Raw genomic sequence first — 22,612 nt, 5'->3', positions numbered from 1 at the left:
TGATTTCTCTGATCTGTAGTTACCGTTTTTAACTTTGCAACTAATAAGATTTGTGGAGAGCCAGATTTTTATTTTTAATAGCATCTTCAGCCCTCCTGTGCCTCACATTACTGGCTTAAGGAGTAATACTTAACCTTTTCATGGAATGTTTTGAAGTTATTCTTTCTCAGGCCTACTATATATACACATCAAATTTTGCTCAGAATTTTCCTTGGTCAGCCATCACAAACTCTGAAATGATATGCTTTTCCTTAATCTTGTATATTCCTTAACCATAGTTACTTGGAATTTACTGTGTATTCAGTAATATGCTCTGAGTATGTTTTATGCAGGTGCAGTTTTGTTTAGAAGTCATCTAGACACATGCTGTGTTTGGGGGTTATCCACCTTAACAGAGTTTCATCATCTTCCTTCCGACTTTCCTATGTAGGTTAATGTTATTTTCTAGTGAAAAGCTTATTTCTGTTTTATCCTTCACTTGGAAATTTTATTCCAGCTTTCATTATTTTATAATTCATTTAGTTATACTAATATTTATGTGAGTAAATTTTATTTCCTATTCCATTTCTTAAGCTCCCGTAGCATTCACATAATTCCACTTTTCTTCTGATTCTGGATGTACTGATTATGCAGTGATAATCAGTAAAGCTGTCAGTCCAGACAGCTGCTAGCTAAGAGTGTGTAATAATTACTATTACTTTATTTTAAACTCTCCAAAATATTACTAGACAGAAGTGGGAATAATAATTTTACTTAATTACATTTATTTTTTATCTGCATTTTGTTCAGTTACTGTCATCTTTTGACTATGTTGAATGTTTATATATTGTCTCAAAAACCAATAAAGTAGTTTTTATTATTTTTAAAAGTAGGTATTTTTAAAATAAATAATTGCCAAATATCAAGTTAGATTTAACCATTTGCTGCCTATTATAGGCATCAATAATGTCAAAAATATCTGATATTCTATTCAGAGCAGAATATAAATGTACAGTGAAATTTAAATCAGGTAAAGAAGGTCAGGAACACTGTCCCTATCATTCTTCTATAAACCCAGTGAAATTTTATAATCATTGCTTGGGAAAGATCTATAGAATTAGATTTCTTTCTTATATCTTAACAAATACATATACATACACATAAATGTAGGTATATATAAGCATGCACAGAATACAGTGAAATTTGAGCATTGTCATAGATATATTCATAAAACTTTCTCAAGTTCTTTCAAATATCTATGTTAGGATTGCATTCAGTAATTCTAGGACTAAAAAATGTATAACCGCTGTACTTGCCTCCTTGATATTGAGAACTAGAAGACCCAAAAAGTAAAAATAGATGAAGTTTATTTCTGCCAGTTATTTGTAGCCTCCTTTGAGATGTTCTGTGGAAAAAATTCCATCACTACTACTTCCCCTGGTTGAGTCTCAGGATAGTGACATGGGTGATGTGATTAGACACCTGACCTCCTGAATATAATGTATTTCTACTGCCCTTTCTAATATTCTGTTTAATATTTCTGTTCATTGCTTATTGTTGACTTAACATTGAAAAAGAATATATGGGGGCACCTGGGTGGCTCAGTCGGTTAAGTATCCGACTTCGGTTGGGGTCATGATCTCATGGTTCACGAGTTCGAGTCCCACATCAGGCTCTGTGCTGACAACTCAGAGCCTGGAGCCTGCTTCAGATTCTGTGTCTCCCTTTCTCACTGCCCCTCCACCGCTTGCACTGTGTCTCTTTCTCTCAAAAATAAACATTAAAAAAAAGAAAAAGAATATATCTCCCTTTTAAATCTCAGAACTGCAGTTTTGTGTACTGCCACCAGATTGTGACCTATGCCTTGATTTTTCCAGTTTATGTTCCCAGGAGCAAGGTCAAGTTTCTCATATTCACAGCAGAACCACAATTTGTCCTTGTTAAACTGAAATGAGAATGCTTTCCTTATTAAAAATTAAAGTTATATGTTTTTTTTATTAGTAGCATCTAGGGAGTGATTTTTTAAAATACAATTCACAGTAGACTCTCAAAGTTGCTGTGATCATAAAATGAACTAAGTAAGTACTCCAGGGAACTTAATAGTTGGGATCAAAAACAAAGAAGACAAAGAATAAATGACATATGAAGAACCTTGTTGTTAATAAGGGGATATTTTATGCCAGATAGACAACATTGACTTCATTGAGTACTGGAGAAAAATCTTGTTTTTTATATTGTTAATATTCTCTTTAGTGAACTGTATGTTGTACCAAAAAGAATCAAAATTCCACAGAGGTGAATTTGATAATTGTTTGTTTTGCCTATAAAATCAGATTTTAAAAAGAACATGATTATATAGTTTCCAACAAATTGCCTGAAAGTTAATCAATGTTTTTTTCTTTTGTTCATAGATACCAATGTATGTCTTAAGGATTGCTTCTCTTTTTAAATTGAAAAATGTAAATCTTTTAAAAAGTTAACTATATCAGACTATGTTCAAATATGAGCAAATTTTGTAAAAATTAAATGCGTAGAACAATTGTCTGTCCCAGCTTAATTTCTTTAGGTGTTTAACAGCCTTTTTTAGACTTTCAAAAAATGTTAGGAATTCAATCTTTATAGGCTTTGTAACACAGTGAAGAGACTCCAGAGCTGTTCTGGTTTCAAAACCTCTTCCAGGACTTTGTCCTTAAACCTCAAACATCTTATCCTACAAATGTCCTTGTTTTTCACATTTATGTTTATGGGTGCTTCTAATTATGATAGTATTCTGATTTCTGCTTCTATGTCCTCCTGCTAAACCCTGTCTTCACAGATTTTGGCAGGCAAGCCACAAGAGTGTATCCTTACATTCGCAGGTTGAATTCCCCTTGAATTAATTCTCCAGTGGAAAGCTGGTACCCTCCTAACTGATATTTTCAGTGAGAGTTGCAGACTTTGTAGTAAATGAGATTTAAATAGCATGAGAATTCCTTTTGCAGCACCTGGTACCTTTGGGTTTTTATAGAGTTCAAAAAGAGGTTTGCTCAAAAACATTAAAAATTTTAACATTTTTTAAAATTTAGGTGAAGATGATTTGAGGGCACGTTTGTCACATTTCTCCATACATTCCTGCTTTTCTCTCTTGAACCCACTCCGAGGGGTCCTTGCCGTTGTTCTTATTCACAGAAATTACTCTAGTCTCTTTTGTTTTGCTAAGTTCAGTCTTCAGTTCTCAGATCTCATGTTATTGCTGTATCAGCAGTGTTGACAGAGTGATGGCTCTTTTTTTCCCTGAAATACCTTCTGCTGGATATTTCCTACCTCATTGACTATTCATTTCTCTTTTCTGCATCCTCCTCTGTTCTGTCTTCCTAGGAATGTCCCAGGGCTTTGTCTCTTCTGGACCCCACTCCCTAACTGGTCCTCTCCAGGCATGGACTGTCACTCAGCATCTGCATGCTTGTGGCTCCTGAGTTCATCACCACTTGACCTAGTGTATATTTGCTTGTTGTCCCTCCTTTTACCTGAAGATAAGTTCCATGAGAGCATGGACTTTATATCTATTCATCTCTTTATCTTCAATTTTCAGAATAATGTCTGACATGTAATACATAGTCCATACCTTGCAGGGAGTGACCTCTTGGTTTTTGAGTAGTCCATCTTTAATCTTGGCCACACTAAGGAATCAGTCAATTATTACTTTTCCTTTTCGAGAACAGTGTATGTTGTATCCAATTTTTTATTTCACGAACAAGAAAGCTATACCCTTACTACTTTCTTTCAGCTCAGTTGATTTAATTGCCATGAGTTAAAATTTCAAATAAAATGGATGTTTTTTCAGATTTAGATAGAGCCTTTTTTTTAGCATACAACTTTGAAAAGACTACAATTTAGGGGTTCTATTAATTATTTGAAAAAAAGATAATTTTAAGTACTTCATTTTCTGCATGGTAAAATCATTAATGTGTCTAGCATTTTTCAGTGACTTGTAAATTTTCTTTGCTTTGTGTTGCAAAACTTTTTATGAAACAAAATTTGGTATCTCAGTAATAAGCTTTACAGAACAAACACTAAATATAGGGAGTAGCACTAACATTGCCCACTGAAAATGGACTCAGAAAAGTAGTCAACCCTATATGTTTCCATACATATTGGAAAAATCATAATCGTGTGTCCATACAGAAAACCAGGTGACAGTAGTTATGCTAAACTGTAAGTAATGCTTCTGTATCTCCCACTATTTACAAAAGAAAACAAAATTTACTTATAAACTTTTATTTATAAGTAAATGAACACCAAAGAAAAGAAAACTGAGTTAAAGAAATATTAGTCTAAAAGAAATGTTCAATTTTGATTTATGAGAGCAATGAGTCTTACTTAGCTTTTAATGCATTTTGAGCTATCTTTACTAATTTAAACCAGTTTGACCTTTGTTTTCAGTTTTAATTTTAGAGAAATATAAACCTGTTGAAAAATTTAGCTGAATATGAACTTTTTAATAAGGTGATTGTGCATACCATTTGAAATGCTTTGTTTCTGCTTGTGTTCTCTGCTGAATTTTTTTTCCATTGAATCTGTGCTGCTTCTTTGCCAATGTTTTCCACTATAGAATCTCCATCTCACAACCTTGCTTCTCGTGAGCGCATTTACAAAAATTATGCTGTAGCTGGGCCTGCCTCTGCTCTCTCATCTCTGTCTCACAAACTCAAGGGTGGGTATGCGTGCATTCACTGATGGGCCATTCGTAATGAACATGGGAGGTTTCAATAAAGAAGTTTTATTAGTTCACCTCAGTCATTTCCATCCCATTCCATTTTTTAAGATTAAAGTTTATCATTTTATTTAAAATGTGATATTTTGGGGTAATTTGTGTTGTGTCTATTCAGTATCATAGTATTAATTATCCTAATTGTCATGCATGTTTATTATATCTATAGGTTGAATATTTACTTTTATTTAATTTCAAACCTGTATAAGATCTTTAAAAATAAAATAGGTATATAGAAAGAAATGCCTGATTTGGGGAGTTGTAAAGTCATTATCAAAACAAGATGTTATATACACATAAGGCATAAAGCACATTGTGATCTGTAAGAACATAGTATCTTACGTGACAGGTTTAGTCTTAAACCCCTTTTTCTGTTATGGAATGTTAAAATCATTTTCTAATTAAGTTTTTTATGCAAAACACTTTGATAATTAAGTTGAAGTTTTTTAGTTTAACTTAGTTATCAGGATAGATATATAGATATATAGATATCAACCTACCTGTCCTGTCTGGCATCGAGTCTTCCTTATAGTATTTTCTTAGTTACCACGACAATTGATAAAATTTCAGGCAGTTTAAAAATATGCTTTTGGTTCATTACAAAACTACAGGTGCCTACTCTTATTTTTGTCTCAAACTAATATTTAATTAAACTCAAAATTCTGTATTTTAAGAAAATTTTATCAAGTTGTTTTTTGCACCAGTGGTTAATGTATTGCATAAGTTTTTCAAGTAATTTTCCTTTTTCCTAGAAATGGGTAAAACATTTTTACGTTTCTCCTTTGTACAGTTAATAGTGATAGTATGTAGTCTCATAGGATAATAAATAGGATTATAGTCCCTGATCTCTACAGTATATAGTGTTGTCAAACCTGATATATATTATGGCATAGCACAATGTACTGTTTTAGTTATAGTATGGTAACATATAACCTGATGATTCATGATTTGGGCATGAAAAAATTATAAATGGCATTAATGAGTAAATACATGTTAAATGTTTTTAACATGTTTACTAATTTGTTTGAATGTGCTAAATTTCCATCCTGTCTTTTATTATTTTTCTACAGAATTCCATTGAGGTTAAACAATTTTTGCCTGTTATCACTTAAACTTACATATGATAACTACAATCATTAAACTAAATTTAGTGATGAGTGTAAGTTATCATGTGTGCTCTAAAGATTTTTAGATTGACTTGTTTATATTTATTGATCTTTGAAGCAACCACAGCATGACAATTTTTAGTAATACAACATGCTACAAAATGGTTTTTTGAGTTTTTTTCAATTTCTTTATTTAAATTTAAGTTATTTAACATACAGTATAGTGTTGGTTTTAGGAATAGAACCCAGTGATCCAAAATGTTTTAAACCCAAATGAAGAAGATAAACATTAATGAGTTAGCACATGGTTCTACACACTTAACAAACCTGACATTTTATTTTAAAAATATATGAAATATATTTTGAAAAATAAGTTTTTCAAGAGGAGTTATTTATAATTTGGCAATTAACAATTCAGGAAGAAATAATTCTGCATTATTTATGCACTTGGACTCCCAAAAGGTATTCAGATATCACCACTTAGAGATCTTAAGAAAATATTCACCATCACTAGAGGCATAGAGATGAAGTATATAGGTGCCTGTACTCTCCAACCCTCTCTATATAGCAGACATTTTTTGCCAACATATGACGAGTGGTGTTCCTGATATTCATAAGATTTCATTGTTCGGCCAGCCACAGAGATTTCGCTTTATGAGGAATTGCACACCATTGATTTAGAAAGCAAACCTCTTTCAATTCATGAATTGATCTCTTAGGGGGCTGGCAAATGTAAAAGATTTACTGGCTACTATTTGTCTAGATTTACTGATTTTTATGGTTCAGCTTCTGAAATAAATGTGATGGTGAAAGCACTTCCAGCTGTCAGATTAATAACAACAACAAAAAATAGGACCCCAAACATCACACATTAAAAATTAGTGGAAAGGACTAGACTGATGTTTAATTCTACCAAATACAGTGTATTTGTTTATAAAACTTCTCTGTGGATCTATTTCTGGATCAATAAGATGAGCAACAGTTTGTTAAACTACTTTTGTACAGTTTGAGAGTAATTATTTATCAGGATTGTTACACCTTTTTATCTGTGCTCTAGGTCCTAAGACAGTATCAGTATCTAGGATTTTTTTTCTATATTGTGATTTTTTTCCATGACTTTTCCCTCAAATTAGCCCAATCTCTTATACTGCTTTTATAAAAAGAACATATACTACATATGATAAATGAAATTCATGATCGAATGATAAGGAACTGTAGAAACTGAGGAGCATTATATTTAGTATAGTTATTTTTATTCATCCAAAGAATGAAAATAATTACTGTGAACACTGACATGTTGCAGTTAAACTAAGTATTCAGTTTATTAATATGCCCTAGATAGGCTGCCACACTTCATGGTCTTACTACAGAATTACTTGACTTGTAAGCATCTGATTCTCACACCACAGTGGCCAGTTACCTTTGCCCTGTGGCCTCAGGAGTCCTAATTGCAAAAAGTGGATTTTCAGAGGATCTGAAATTTGGGAATAGCAGAAGAAAAAAGTATTTATTGAGCATATGCTATATTCCAGGACCTGTTCTTAACATTGTATCAATGGAGAGTAACAGACAAAAATACCACTCCTTAACGGACCTTCCATTAGAAGGGCAGATTCTGTGGCAATATTGCCTTGGCCTATACTAGAAACACATGTGTGCACTTGCACGTGTGTGCACACACACACACACAGGCCAGCCAAAAAACATTTTCCTACATATCCAAATTTGTTTGCATCCCTTTTTCAAAAGAAGAGAGAGAGAGAGAAATACCTACAATAAAACCAGTTAAGAGAACCATCTCAATTTACTAGGTAGCCTTTTTCAAAAAATAAAAATACTTCTAGCAAGGTTTATGGATTTTCAGTTTTTAATACCACTTGAATCACTTTAATCAGATTATTTTTCTTCTGACAACTAATTAATATTACGTGCATTAAAGGTAGAAGTTTTTACTTCAGGGAAGAAAGGTAACGTTGTAGGGTGACTACTTACTGGTGACAAAGAAAACCTGGCTCTGATGCCTCAAAGCAAAGTATGAGGAAGGAGACACATTGCGTGAGGGCAGAAAGCCAGAAACAAATGGCGACCCTGTAGAAATAACTAGTGCTTTGCCTAGGAAAGAGGGAATGTTTTTATCTGGTTTTTTGGTTTTTTTTTTCTGTTTTCCTGATTCCTTGTTTCAAGGTCCCATGATTCAGACTTGTAGTACTGATTCTGAGGACCCTCCCATTTCTTTTTTTTTTCCAAAAGGACACAAACTCTTGAGTTCTAACCAGCTAAGCTTAATGAACTGAATAAACTTTTAGGATATAATCTGTTTATAAGCAATAGACTGCCTGAACTGTATGTAATTAAATAATAAGTTTCAGGCCTTCATATATCATAAGTTCTAATCCATAAGTTCCGATTGGAGGGTTTTCTAAGCAGCTCTTTATTAGCCTAATTGTATTTGTGTACTTGAAAATAATAAATGTATCTATATGAGTTCAGTTTTGCAATTCAGTAAGACCTATACCATCACCCTAATAAGGATGTGAGATAGGACTCTGCTGGAAATTTAGCTTGACTACTTTATATTGAAAAATACATAAGTTTTCTTAATTTCTTATTCCAAAAAAAATAGTTGTGTTTTCTTTCTAGTCTGTCCCTGAATTTAAATTCAAATTATTATACCAGGGCTGAGATTCAGATATGGAATTCATACTGATGTATAGGTTTTATTTATTCAGTCTGTTGTGCATCCATGAAAATAGTTTTTGGTGGCAATGGTTGTATAATGATGCAATAGAAATTTTATGAGAAACATTTTCCCTTCTTCCTTTATTCCTCAAGTATTTTTGTGTATGACAACATGAATTTTTTATTCATGCTATGCTTTTATTTCAGTGTTTAGTGGCTAAATTTTAAGTTACGATTTTATTAACAAGTTTCACTATGAAATGGACCATACAGGTGACCGAGGAACTATCTCAACATCTTCTAGACCACTCTCTACATCAGGAAAATCAGAGCTGTCCTCCAAACACAGCAGATCACTTAAACCTGATGGACGTATGAGCCGGACTACTGCTGATCAGAAGAAGCCAAGGAGTACAGAAGGCTTATCAGCTAGTGAATCCCTTATGTTGAAATCTGATGCTGCAAAGTTGAGGTCAGACTCTCATAGCAGGTCCTTGTCCCCCAACCATAATACCTTGCAGACACTAAAATCTGATGGGAGGGTGTCTTCTAGCTTTAGAGCTGAATCTCCAGGACCAGGTTCTCGGTCATCATCTCCTAAGCCAAAGACTCTCCCAGCCAATAGGTCTAGCCCATCTGGTGCTAGTTCTCCGCGCTCCTCCTCACCACATGATAAAAATCTACCTCAAAAAAGCACTGCTCCTGTTAAGACTAAACTTGATCCTCCTCGGGAACGTTCCAAATCAGACTCTTACACACTTGACCCAGATACCCTACGCAAGAAGAAAATGCCCCTCACAGAACCGTTAAGGGGACGATCAACATCACCAAAACCAAAACCAGTACCAAAGGATTCTAAAGATTCCCCAGGAACCGAAAATAGAGCTCCTTCTCCTCACGTGGTACAAGAAAACCTTCACAGTGAGGTGGTCGAAGTCTGCACTTCAAGTACTTTAAAAACAAATAGTCTAACGGATAGCACCTGTGATGAAGGTAGTGAATTTAAGAGTGTTGATGAAGGTTCAAATAAAGTTCATTTCAGCATAGGAAAAGCACCACTGAAAGATGAACAGGAAATGAGAGCATCCCCCAAAATAAGTCGAAAGTGTGCTAACAGGCACACCAGGCCCAAAAAGGAAAAGTCCAGCTTTCTCTTCAAAGGGGATGGAGCCAAACCTTTAGAGCCGGCCAAGCAAGCCATGTCCCCTTCCGTGGCCGAGTGTGCCAGAGCAGTCTTTGCCTCTTTCCTGTGGCATGAAGGCATAGTACACGATGCAATGGCTTGTTCTTCTTTCTTAAAATTTAATCCTGAACTTTCCAAAGAACATGCTCCTATAAGAAATAGTTTAAACAGCCAACAGCCTACAGAAGAAAAGGAAACCAAATTAAAAAATAGACATTCATTGGAAATATCATCTGCACTGAATATGTTTAATATTGCACCTCATGGACCAGATATATCTAAAATGGGTAGTATCAACAAAAATAAGGTGTTGTCTATGCTTAAAGAACCACCTCTGCATGAAAAATGTGAGGATGGGAAAACCGAAGCCACTTTCGAAATGTCCATGCATCACCCAATGAAGTCCAAATCTCCTCTTCCTTTGACTTTACAACATTTAGTGGCTTTTTGGGAAGACATCTCTTTGGCTACTATCAAAGCAGCTTCCCAGAATATGATTTTTCCAAGTCCTGGTTCTTGTGCAGTCCTTAAAAAGAAAGAGTGTGAAAAAGAGAATAAGAAGGCCAAAAAAGACAAAAAGAAAAAGGAAAAGACAGAAGTTCGGCCCAGGGGTAATTTGTTTGGTGAGATGGCCCAGCTGGCAGTCGGAGGACCAGAGAAAGACACCATCTGTGAGCTGTGTGGAGAATCCCATCCATACCCCGTTACCTATCACATGCGACAGGCTCACCCAGGTAAACAGTATTACTGAATATATATTACAAGTACTTTGTGTAAAAAAATGAACTGAATAACTTCTAACTTGAGCTGCTCTATAACTTATGTTAAAGTACAGGGAAACTTTAAAGTGCATTACCAATATCGGTGTTGAGGAAAACAGCTAAAGAAATTGTAGCAGTAAGGTGGTAATTTAGTGCAATTGCGTTTTAATGTATCCCATTCGGAAACACTTGATTTTTTTAATGCTTTATATGTGACCCAAAGGGTGCTATTAAGGTGTCTCACACAAAAGAAATAATGACATGTCCATACACATAGGAAATATCCCAGTATTAGGTCTCCTTCAATTTTAGTATTTTCCTAATAAAAATTGCAAATTATATTAGATTATACTAATTTCCTCGAGCATTTTCCTATAGAAGTGATCTCAACTATTAAATCAGAAGATTGTATTTTAGATAAATACAAGGATTTCTATAACACTTGATGACTATTCCAAAATTCACCTATTAGGAGTTTGGTTAAACCTTTTTTCTTTTTACATATTACACCTGAAATGTTTTATAAAATACAAGGTTCCTTAAAATATATCATTCTTACAGAATATCTTATATTTATTTTGTCCAATTTTCTTGGCATATGTCAGTAAGCCTAAATGTACCCACATCTTAAATTTCTTTTCATCTACCTGTATAGAGTGTCTCCAGTATTTTAGGTACTGTTTAATCATTTTTTGCCAATGCTATTTTTCTGATGCAGTTAACAGCCTGGGGGAAAAAAAAGTGAGATACCTGCTTCAATATTTTGCTTACTTTGAGAAGGTGAATCTGTCATTCATATATAAGTGTCAGATTGTTAAGGGAACTTAAAGTGTTAATTTTGCTCTTGTTTGAAGGTTGTGGCCGGTATGCTGGTGGACAAGGTTACAATAGCATTGGGCATTTTTGTGGAGGATGGGCCGGTAACTGTGGTGATGGTGGCATAGGAGGAAGCACTTGGTATCTAGTCTGTGATCGCTGTAGAGAAAAATACCTCCGTGAAAAACAGGCTGCTGCAAGGGAGAAGGTATTTTTATTTGGTTCTGACGATACTATTAATGATAAGAAAATCTTGTAAAAATCCCTTTTAATTATCGTACTATATCAGATAATTCTACCTAGTTGATATCAAAGATCAGCTTTTATAATAGGAATGATATACAATTCTAATATTTGTACTAGGTTAGCTATTTTTAATTACAAAAATAAATTGTATCTTGGCATATGTCAAGATATGCATATGCATATGCAGCACATATGCCTTATTTGTAATTGTTTTCCATGTAATTCTTTATTATTAATTATCTATTACTCTACACATATGCATTGCTTTTCCATTTCACCTTTATCTCTCTGAACCCTTTTCCTTTTCCTCTCTTTACCCCCTCTCTTTTTCTTAATCCTTAAGTATGCTGTAGGTCTCATGGAAACTAGAAGCACACCCAAGTAAAAATTTGCAGAACACACACACACACACACACATTTACTCTTTTTTAAAAAAAATAATTACATTTAGATTTTACTAGTTAGGTTTTCTTGATTTCCCAAGGAAAGAAAAGAAATAGTTTGTGTTTGAAATAAAAGTTGCAGACAGTTCAAGAAAAGCTTACAGTGAATGTTCTTTTTGGTAATCACTATTATTATTTTAAAATAGGTCTATAAGTGTTTAATAATTTTTATTAGAAACTCAAAATATTTAGGTTAAGAAATTGAAAATTTGAATATGATTTGAATACTACAACAAATTTTTCTTCGCCAGGTCAAACAGTCCAGGAGGAAGCCAATGCAAGTCAAGACTCCTCGTGCCTTGCCCACCATGGAAGCTCACCAAGTGATTAAAGCAAACGCGCTGTTCCTGCTGTCCCTGAGCAGTGCCGCAGAGCCAAGCATTCTGTGTTACCATCCTGCAAAGCCATTTCAGTCTCAGCTTCCCAGCGTGAAGGAGGGCATTTCTGAAGATCTTCCTGTTAAAATGCCTTGTCTCTACTTGCAGACATTAGCTAGGTAATATAACTTGGTGGTTGGTTTTCTTTTTTTTTTTTTAATCACTTGGGATTAATAGCCATTGTTGATTAATATCCTGCTCTGAATACCCACACTGCATTATCTATTGTATACAATAAAGAGACCACCAGGAATTTATTTTCGGAATTGCCTTGACCAACATACGACTGGTAGGGTACACACTTTATGGTAGTAAGTATTTAAAAAAAAAAAAAAATGTACGTACTATATCAATTTGTATTATCAATACAAAATATGTCTTAGGAAATACGACTTTAGCTGTCTTTTACTTTTTGGTAAGCTGACTTCAGTCTGTTACTAGTTGGGAATGTTAAAGTGGAAAGAAACAATTTGCTCTCAAAATCTTTCATTGTTTACATTATTCATTCTGTTAGCATTTAAATGTTAGTTAGCTGGGTATCAGCTTTGTGCTAGACTTTGAAGACACCAAGATGAATGTAATAAAATCCTGACTCCTGTGTGCTCACACTCTGTGGAAAGACAGACCTACACGTAAAGAAAACATTCAAAATATTTTGTGAGGAGTACTATAATAGAAGTATGAAGAGATGCTGTTAGAGTATAAAAGAGGGAGACTACCTGAATCTTCCCAAGGAGATCGGGAAAGGTCTCCCAGAGGATCTGACACTGTAGCCGTCTTAAAAGATAAATAGAAATCCATCAAGTAGGTGATGGAGGACAGCAACTCCTCAGAGTAAAACACATGTGTGAAGACACACATGAAATAGCATTACACATTTAAGGAATCAGAGGCTGGTTAAAGCATTGGCCACTAGGAGAAACAGATGAAATACCCTAGAAGTGGTTACCTAAGACCAGGTAATATGGGGCTGTGTAGCCCATACTAAAGTTGGATTTTATCCCATGGACAAGAAGAACAGTTAAGGAATATCAAACAGGGAAATATATGAACTTATTTGCAGTTAGACTATCACTCTGCTTCAAACATGGAAACTTCATAAAGGGCATCACTGAAGGTGGAGAGAAGCCTGTTGTATACCATTTCCTATATTGGACTTGAGTTGTATGACCTATACTTCCATACATTATATCCTGACATTGTAAATGGCCTTTCATATATGAGGTTCGGGTTTTTTTTCAACAGCTGATGAATGAAGATTTCTACAAATTGCCTACAGGAATGGCTTGCTAACCAACAGTTCCATTTTTGGCAGTGTTGCCCTCTCCATAGCAAAATTATACCGGGGTGTTTTTTTTTTTTTAATTTTGTAATTACTATTTTAACAAAATGAATGAAAAACAAAATGAGGATGTGAGACTTGACCTTCAGTCAGACCACTTAGTAGACTAGGTCAACAACTCGTTCCAGTTTGAAAAGGAAAGAACCAAATTGTAAAACATGTAAAAAACCAAAAATGCCATTTTACCATAATTATGGATTTTATATTTTTAGCCCTCTGGGAAATGGACACCCACAACCCACCCCCACCCCCTGATGTAACATTTCTTGGGTCTAATTTTTCTCAAATTTGACTCTTACACATCTTCCTACCAAAAACGTGACTGACTGTATTTCAGTAGCCCATTCAAGAAACATGAGCCTGAACCAAGGCAACGATGATGGAGTCAGCAGAGAGGAAGCCTAGTAATCATAGGCATGAATGACTGGTCACAGTTGAGCACTAGGCCTACCACAGTACCAAGGTACTTTGGCCTAGGCACCTGGATAGTTAGTTGGTGGGATCATTCATCAAGATACCAGAGGTTGGAAAGTTCTCAAAAGGAAAGAAAATGAGTTCAATTTTGGATTTGACCTATTTGTGGCACCTAGAATATATATGTGTGAAATTGTCCGACTTTTATTTCCTCCTACTTATATCTATAATTATTTTAATACTTTACCCTTATAGAATTACATGTGCTACTTTTCTTTTATGAAAGAGATTAAAAATGAAAAATATCTATGGTGCCATCATACTTGAAGTTACTGGGTTTAATTTAATGCAGGCATCATCACGAAAACTTTGTGGGCTATCAAGATGACAACCTGTTCCAGGATGAAATGAGATATCTACGTTCAACATCTGTACCTGCCCCATACATATCCGTAACACCTGATGCAAGTCCTAATGTGTTTGAAGAGCCAGAGAGCAATATGAAATCTATGCCACCAAGGTATTTCACTTCTCTCCTCTCTGTTGAATAGCCAGTGTTTGGTGGTGGGAGAAAGACTGAACTAGAAAAGAATGCTTTAGAAGTTCTTTTATATATTTGTCCATCTCAAGAAAGACATTAAGTCAGCTCTGCTAACTATTAGAGCAGTAAGAAAAAGCATACATACATGAATGAGGCATAGTCCTTGACAGCAGAGGCAGACTAGTTGGAGAGAAAAGATCAACTAAATGAAGTAAAAAGTTCCATTATATATTGTATCACGTAGTGCCGTAGTAAGTCAGACTAGAGAAAGGTCACTTTGAGGCGGTGCCTTTAGGTTTCACGGAAGAGGTAGCACCAAAAATAGATCTTGAACTTCCTGGATTATTGCATACAGTGTTCTCCTCCCCCTCACTTAGCTATGGTAGCATCAGTGTAAAGATCCTCCTGAAAACTGACTAGAAGCATCTAAATATAATGCAGAGGGAATTCGGGTACCACCGCAACTTTTTGGAGGAGGAACCATGTGATAAAAATGCAAGGATAGTCTCACAGTGTCAATTGAGAAGCTGATAAATTTAGTCAAAGATTTCCACTAACTGTATGAAGTTGGATTGTGTTAGCAATGATTATGGGGAAAAAAGATGGATAAAAGAAATACTTGATAGGAAAAATCAGCGTGGCTAACTGAAAAAGGATAAGTTTAGTATAGCATCAAGATATCAGGTATGAGTAATTGCAAACACATTATTATTGGAAAGGAAGACATTTGCTGAAGGAAGAAAGAATATGCTTATTAAGATATGCCACTGTGTTAATACTATATGGTTGTGAATATAAACTAATATAGTGGATATTTTAATACACACAATAGAACTTATATATCCAAATGAATATATTTTCCGCTGAAAATACTTGTAATATTTCCCTCCAACTGTGTGGATTATTCATCAGAGGTTTTTTTTTAGCTGCTTTTGAAGTTTTCTCCAAAGAGTACAGTATAGCCTTTTATATCTATAAAGATAATAAAGTATGTCTAAAGGAGATAGATTTTTTTTAAGAGTTAGAAACCATTTTGAGACTAGTCTGATAAATGTGATTCGTTGGGTTATTATTACTCTTTAGGATCAAAATCAAGTGGTGTAAACTTCTAGGTAAAGACAATGAAATGAAGGTTCCATGTATCTTAAATTTTTTTTTTTTTTCCAACGTTTATTTATTTTTGGGACAGAGAGAGACAGAGCATGAACGGGCGAGGGGCAGAGAGAGAGGGAGACACAGAATCGGAAACAGGCTCCAGGCTCTGAGCCATCAGCCCAGAGCCCGACGCGGGGCTCGAACTCACGGACCGCGAGATCGTGACCTGGCTGAAGTCGGACGCTTAACCGACTGCGCCACCCAGGCGCCCCGGTTCCATGTATCTTAGACTATCATAGAATATTCTGTGTATTGTAGAATATCATAGTCAAAGTAAATTCCTTTAGCATAGGAGCCCCTAGTATCATCACTAGTGTCACAGAAGAAAGTGGAAATCTAGGGAATCCTATTTCCCAGAGCTCCATGCTGAAGCAAAGCAACAATCTAAGGTGCCAGGGAATGCTGCGCAGAAATGGGATAAACATGCACTCAGTGGGATGGTTCCTGGTATAGAGGATGCAATAAAATCTCAAGTTTTCTCTGGGAGAGGAAAAAAAAAAAAATTGGTATCAAATAGTGTGGAAAAGGAAGTCTCGGGAAATCCACCGATACTTTATCAGAACAAACAGAAGACCTAGACAGATCTGCCCCCTTAAAATATTACCAAAAGTAAAATAGATAGTATGTAATGAAAGTCAGAGGAAGAACCCAATCTGAAAGAAAACTCTCTCAAGGAAAAAAAGAACATTTCTGTAAGTACTCTAGTACCGAGAAATGTGATAATGACATAAGTTTAATGAAACAGTATGAGAATGAGATAAAAAGCAGAATGAGTAAAAAGAAGATATCACAGAGCTAAGAGGACAGACTGAAGACCAAATGAACACCATTGTAAGACTAATAAATTAGAAAAGTTTAGAAGAGTAAATTGAATGATTGACATGAAGAAAAAGTTTGAGATAATCACAGTAAAAAGTAAAAGGACAAAGAAATTATAGCAGTTAGAATGAAGATAACAGGTATGGAAACCAGACAATTCAAATGGTATCTTTAAAGTAGAAAAACCAATCAATAAAATTGAAAATGTATTGGGGCGCCTGGGTGGCTCAGTCGGTTGAGTGTCCGACTTCAGCTCAGGTCATGATCTCACTGTCTGTGAGTTCAAGCCCCACATCAGGCTCTGTGCTGGCATCTCGGAGCCTGGAGCCTACTTCAGATTCTGTCTTCCTCTCTCTCTGCCCCTCCCCTGCTCATGCTCTGTCTCTCTCTGTCTCAAAAATAAATTAAAACATTTAAAAAATTAAAAAAAAAAAAATCTAAAGCTATAATATAAGAAAAAATTTCCAAAATAATAAAGTATTGTATTTCCAGACTAAAAGGAAATTTTTATAGCAGGTAACTATGAGAAATAGCTTAGGTTGAAAAAAAAATAGCTTAAGTTATTGAAATACAAAGAAAAAAAACACTAGAAGTTTTCAAGTAACTGAGCACAGAAAAAGAAGTCATCTTGTAAAAGGAAAAGTTAGACTGAATTTGGACTTCTGTATAACAACTTCAAATGGCAGGGCACCTGGGTAGCTCAGTTGATCAAGCATCTAACTCTTGATTATAGCTCAGGTCACGATCGCACCATTTGTGGGTCCGAGCCCTGCATTGGGCACTGCTCTGGCAGCACGAAGCCTGCTTGGGATTCTCCCTCTCCCTCTCTTTCTCTGTCCCTCCCCTTTCACACCCTCTCTGTCTCTCTTAAAATAAATAAATAAACTTAAAAACAAAAAGAAGTCATCTTGCAAAGGGAAAAGTTAGACTGAATTCAGACTTCTGTATAACAATTTTGAATGAAAAAAAAAGTGAAATAATGTCTCTTTCTTCAAAAGAAAGAAAATACTACCTTAAAAATTTTACCCAGTCAGTCAGACAAACTGAAATATAAAAGATCTTGGGAATCTTAGAACTAAATTGTGGATTAATCAAAGGAATCAAATGCATGTTCTAAAAAGCATGTTTAAAAGACTATATATACTTTACACATAAGGGTAATTTTCATAAAATCTTAAATAAAAGAAACTGATTCAAGTGTTTATATTCAGCCAGGTTGAGAAATTTTAAGCATATGGTAATTCAGGAATATAGCATTTTTGAGCTATTCTTTTAAAACGTCTTGACCAACTCAAGCTGTTACAAAGTTGATGAATAATGACTCGATTAAATCAGTGGTTCTCAGTGAGGGGTAAGGGGATGGTTTTTCCTCTCAGGTGACATCTGAGCATTTTTGCTTGTCATAAGTGGGTTATTTCAACAGGCATCCTAGTGTGTAGAAGTCAAGAATGTTGCTAAACATCCTACAGTACACAAGACAGCCCTCCACAACAAGGAATTACCTGATGCAAAGTAGCCACCGTTGTTAATGGTCATCTTCACTTCCTTTTGGTTTTCTTGTGTTGCTTGAATTTTTTTTTTTTTATAGGCATGATCATTTTTATAAGAACGAGTCGTTATTTTTTTAGGTTATATAACAATCCTTTTTTTTTTTTTTCCAAGTTGTTGGATAAACTTCCTCTGAAAGCATAATAAATGTCTTGAATTTTATAGTAACACCATTTATAAGGTGAATTAAAATTAACATATCCCTATTCTCTGGTCATTCTGGAAGCTGTTGGCCCAAGCTGACGTCCAGGCACATTTACCCCCATGGGTTATATACAGTATTTATAGCCTGTTCAAATGAGAGTGTACACACACTTAAAGAGGTGGTGAGTGAAGAAAACAGCCAGGGAGGGAGTTAGCTACTTCCTAGAAAATGTATAAGCTTTACTGAGGAACATAGGCATTCAAACCTGTCTTGAATGGGGGAAAAGAAACGCAGAACTCCCAGTAAGCACAAATGTCCCTGTTTGGAAAGAAGTAACAGGAAAAAGAATACATTGAAAACAATAGCTTGTAAATTTGTCTTAGGAGGTAAAGGAAGGTATTTCTTTTTTTTATAAAATGCCTCAGTAAAGGAAAATATATAACCATATTAATAACTCTTCAAGAATTTTTTTTACACTTTAAACTGTATAATTTTCTTCAAGAATTTTTTTAATGTTGCTATAGTAAATAGAAAAATTTTTAGTTTACTTAAACCTGAGTGAAAATCATTGAATTGTTCTAGAATGTCAGTATAACTGTATGCCAAAAATCCATTTGTTACCTTTTGTTGAACTTAGTATGGCCATGCTGTTGAAAAGTCTTTGGGCACCACTTCCCAAGAATGAGAAACCTAATTGAGCACTCAAGTACAGAGAGAACATTGAACTGTTTCACTTTCCATTTTATTAGCTTTCTGTATGTACAGATCCATTTTCTTTCTACTCAGTGCTCTTACAAATATATCTGCCTGGTTTTCCTGAATATCGTGACAGATAACTTCTACCACAATGTTGTGATTCTGAAAGGAGTTTAGCACATTCAGTGCCTTTTCTTCTTTTTCATGTAAAAATGCAAAGTAGATTTAAGAAAACCAAAACTTTTAAGATGCAATTCTAAAATCAATCAAAATGTTAATGCTTTTGGAAAGATCAAATGGTGATTTAAAGAGAAATTGTCAAGTTGGCTTTGAATTTGTGTTTTTCCACATGAGAGGTAGGTTCATATATTTGACTACACTGTCATAAAGTGAATATAGTTTCACTTTATTCACTTTTTCTCCTGTCTTTACCTGTCATCATCTTCTGTCTACAGTTTGGAAACTAGTCCCATAACTGATACGGATCTTGCAAAGAGAACTGTCTTCCAAAGATCATACTCAGTTGTTGCTTCTGAATATGATAAACAACACTCCATTTTACCTGCACGAGTTAAAGCCATTCCTAGAAGAAGAGTTAACAGTGGAGACACTGGTAAGTATAAAGATAAAAAGGAAGATTCAGTGGTCCACATGATTTTGTTTGCAGGTATTTTTTAACATCTAGTTTTTGAAAGGAAATGGATTAGTTTTTTTAAGTTTATTTATTTTGAGAGAGAACATGCATGAGAGAAGAGAGCGCATGAGAGGGGGAAGGGAACAGAGAAGGAGAGACAGAATCCCAAGCAGGCTTCATGCTACCAGCACAGAGCCCAATGCAGGGCTCTAACTCACAAACTGAGGTCGTGACCTGAGCCAAGATCAAGAGTCAACGTCAGACTTAACTGACTGAGCCACCCAGGAGCCCCAGAAATGGATTAATTTTAAATCGTGGTTGACGTTCCTTTTATGAAGCTATAATTGTGCCTCTCTAAGTTTTCAATTTCAGTTGAAAGACACACTTAGAGACCATCCAGTGATTGATTTTTCAAGAATAAATTGACCTTTAAAATCTTACTTGTTAATGTTGCTGTCATGAGCTATTCCACTAAACTTCAGTGAACTAGTAGTTGCAGTGACTTACACTTTCACAGTTATATTCTCACTCCTAATAGAAGCTTATATATACCCCTTGCAGCTGCTTCCTCTCTGAGTAGATAATTTGGGGACATAAGTAGCTCTTAATCAGTAAAAAAGTTAGACAACCTGGACTAGTTGGTATCAACAGCTCCAAATCAGGGCTGCCTGATTCTGTGTCAAGAATAAAAAAAGAAACCCAAGAGAAAAGGATAACATGGTGATGATTTATCAGGTAGCCCACTTAACTAAAATGAAGATCTGGTCTAATATTTATAGACAGATGATTCTGTAACTTCTGTAGATTCCATTTAGGGGGGAAAAATACAGTTATCTTTTAGAGCATTTTAGAAAGCATGAACTTTAGATTCAGCCCTTGATTTAAAACTTAGCTCCACAATTTAATAGCTATATGATTTTATGAAAGTGAGATATTTAATCCTACTCAGCCTCAGTAAAAATTGAGGCTATGATTTGTGTCACATGTGAAAACAAAACAAAAAGCTTCAAAGATTCTATAATGAATCAGCTAGATACTATTATCTTTAATAACATTGTAAATATGTTAATTGTATATATTGCCTATGAAAGTTATTTTTTCTTTTTTTTTCCAATAAATAGAAGTTGGTTCTTCCCTCTTGAGACATCCATCTCCTGAGCTTTCCCGGCTAATCTCAGCCCACAGCTCTCTTTCCAAAGGAGAACGAAATTTCCAGTGGCCAGTTTTGGCTTTTGTTATACAACATCATGATCTAGAAGGTCTTGAAATAGCAATGAAACAGGCCCTAAGGAAATCTGCTTGCCGAGTTTTTGCTATGGAGGTATGAATACATTAAATGGGGTTATTGATTCCTTGACCATACAAATCATTTGATGATTCTATTTAATGATATTACTTTTCTACCCAACAGAAATTTCCAAAAATTAAGAGACATTAGCCAATCGAAAATATCAAATGTTCACATCAAAATTAAACTCTTATGTTCATGAATATAAATGAATTTAGAGATCCATCTTTAAGCACTCTGAAGAAATTTATTTCTGCACTGCTTTATTATTTGAAAGCTGTGAATGTCTTTTTAAAAAGCTTTTGTAATGATGATGTCGTTTCAGTTAGAAGAATCATGAAAAGGGATGAAAAGTAGAGCTTTTCAGTTATAAATTTAACCATAATAATTTTTCTGAGTCTATTCTCTGGAAATGACAGGATCGCTAGATGTTGTATTTTTATGTATAGTAAATCTTTTGTCTTTGTCATGGGCATTATAATAAATAACCTGCCACTTGATTAATGGGAACAATATAAATATATTTAAGTTAGTGATAGCTTGGTAGAGCTTGAAAAAAAAGCTGTTTATCTGAAGTACAAGTTGGGGAAAAATGTGCTTCAGCAAATTAATATGAAGATGAAAGTTTGAAATAAAAAGTGGTTTGAAAAAATATTTCTGTATTACATTTTATAGATATTATTTTCCCTATTATGTTTTTAATCCGGACCAAAATTATTGACTATTTCAAGTTCATTGTGTTTTTAATGAAATGAAGGTCAGATGTTTTTAGTATCTTTCCTTGAAACACTTAGTGGAGATACTTTGTTTCTGAGTAAGGAGGGTTCTGCAGTTTTTAGTCCCACCTTTTTTTTTTATCTTTGACTCATTTAACCTTCATTTATTCAGGCTTTCAACTGGCTTCTGTGTAATGTCATCCAGACGACTTCTCTACATGATATTCTGTGGCATTTTGTGGCATCATTGACTCCTGCTCCAGTGGAACCAGAGGAAGAAGAGGATGAGGAAAATAAAACAAACAAAGAAAATGCAGAACAAGTAAGTGAGATTTTTGGGTTTTTCAAATTTGTCTATATTTTTATAGAAGAGTAGGACCACCTTCAAATCCTATAATAATATGCATGAGTTCACACACAGATTATATAAGCTAAAAGGCAAGAATAAAATTTCAGTGCTATCGAGCAACGTAGTCACTATACTTAGTGACTGATTCCTCCCTAAATACTATTGTCATGAAGCAATGAGCTGAAAGATGTATACTGTTATAGTACTGTATAAGACAGGTAAACAGGGCAACATTATTATAGAGAATATCTGTCTACAACATTGCTGTAAGTTGGCAGAGAGTGAAAGTGATACTCTGTAGGGACATGAAAGTGGTTATAGCTCTTAAGACGAAATTATTAATAGGGATGAAAATGGTTTCTACAAAAACCATTTTCTAAACATGTATGTATCTAATCATATAGCCTTAAAAATATTAAGTAAAAATTGACAGAACTGCAAGGAAAAAGAGGGAAAAAAACATCCACAATTACAGTGTGAGATTGTTTCACACCTTTCACAACTAAATATTCCTGCATAACAGACCACCCTAAAACTCAGTGGATGAAAACAGTTTCCTATTGGCTGACAATTCTGTGGGTCAGCAGTTTGGGTGAGACTTAGTTCCTGCATACACGTTTAGAGT

General features: G+C 34.7%; 1 protein-coding gene across 8 annotated transcripts in view; it reads left to right on the top strand.

Moving 5' to 3' along the window:
• The window catches only part of MYCBP2 (MYC binding protein 2), a 283,331-nt gene that overhangs the window by 225,000 nt on the left and 35,719 nt on the right, over window positions 1–22,612 (top strand). For all 8 annotated transcript variants that reach the window (XM_030312209.1, XM_030312183.1, XM_030312194.1 and 5 more), the window contains 7 exons: window positions 8,788–10,431; window positions 11,313–11,482; window positions 12,215–12,459; window positions 14,449–14,616; window positions 19,456–19,613; window positions 20,756–20,955; window positions 21,811–21,960. In XM_030312209.1, the coding sequence (XP_030168069.1) occupies window positions 8,788–10,431; window positions 11,313–11,482; window positions 12,215–12,459; window positions 14,449–14,616; window positions 19,456–19,613; window positions 20,756–20,955; window positions 21,811–21,960 (2,735 nt within the window). The remainder of the gene's footprint in view (window positions 1–8,787; window positions 10,432–11,312; window positions 11,483–12,214; window positions 12,460–14,448; window positions 14,617–19,455; window positions 19,614–20,755; window positions 20,956–21,810; window positions 21,961–22,612) is intronic.

This window comes from Lynx canadensis, chromosome A1 (assembly GCF_007474595.2).
Source record: "Lynx canadensis isolate LIC74 chromosome A1, mLynCan4.pri.v2, whole genome shotgun sequence".
NCBI classification, from domain to species: domain Eukaryota; kingdom Metazoa; phylum Chordata; class Mammalia; order Carnivora; family Felidae; genus Lynx; species Lynx canadensis.
The sequence above is the reverse complement of the archived record's forward strand: the minus strand, read 5'-3'. Positions and strand labels throughout refer to the sequence as shown.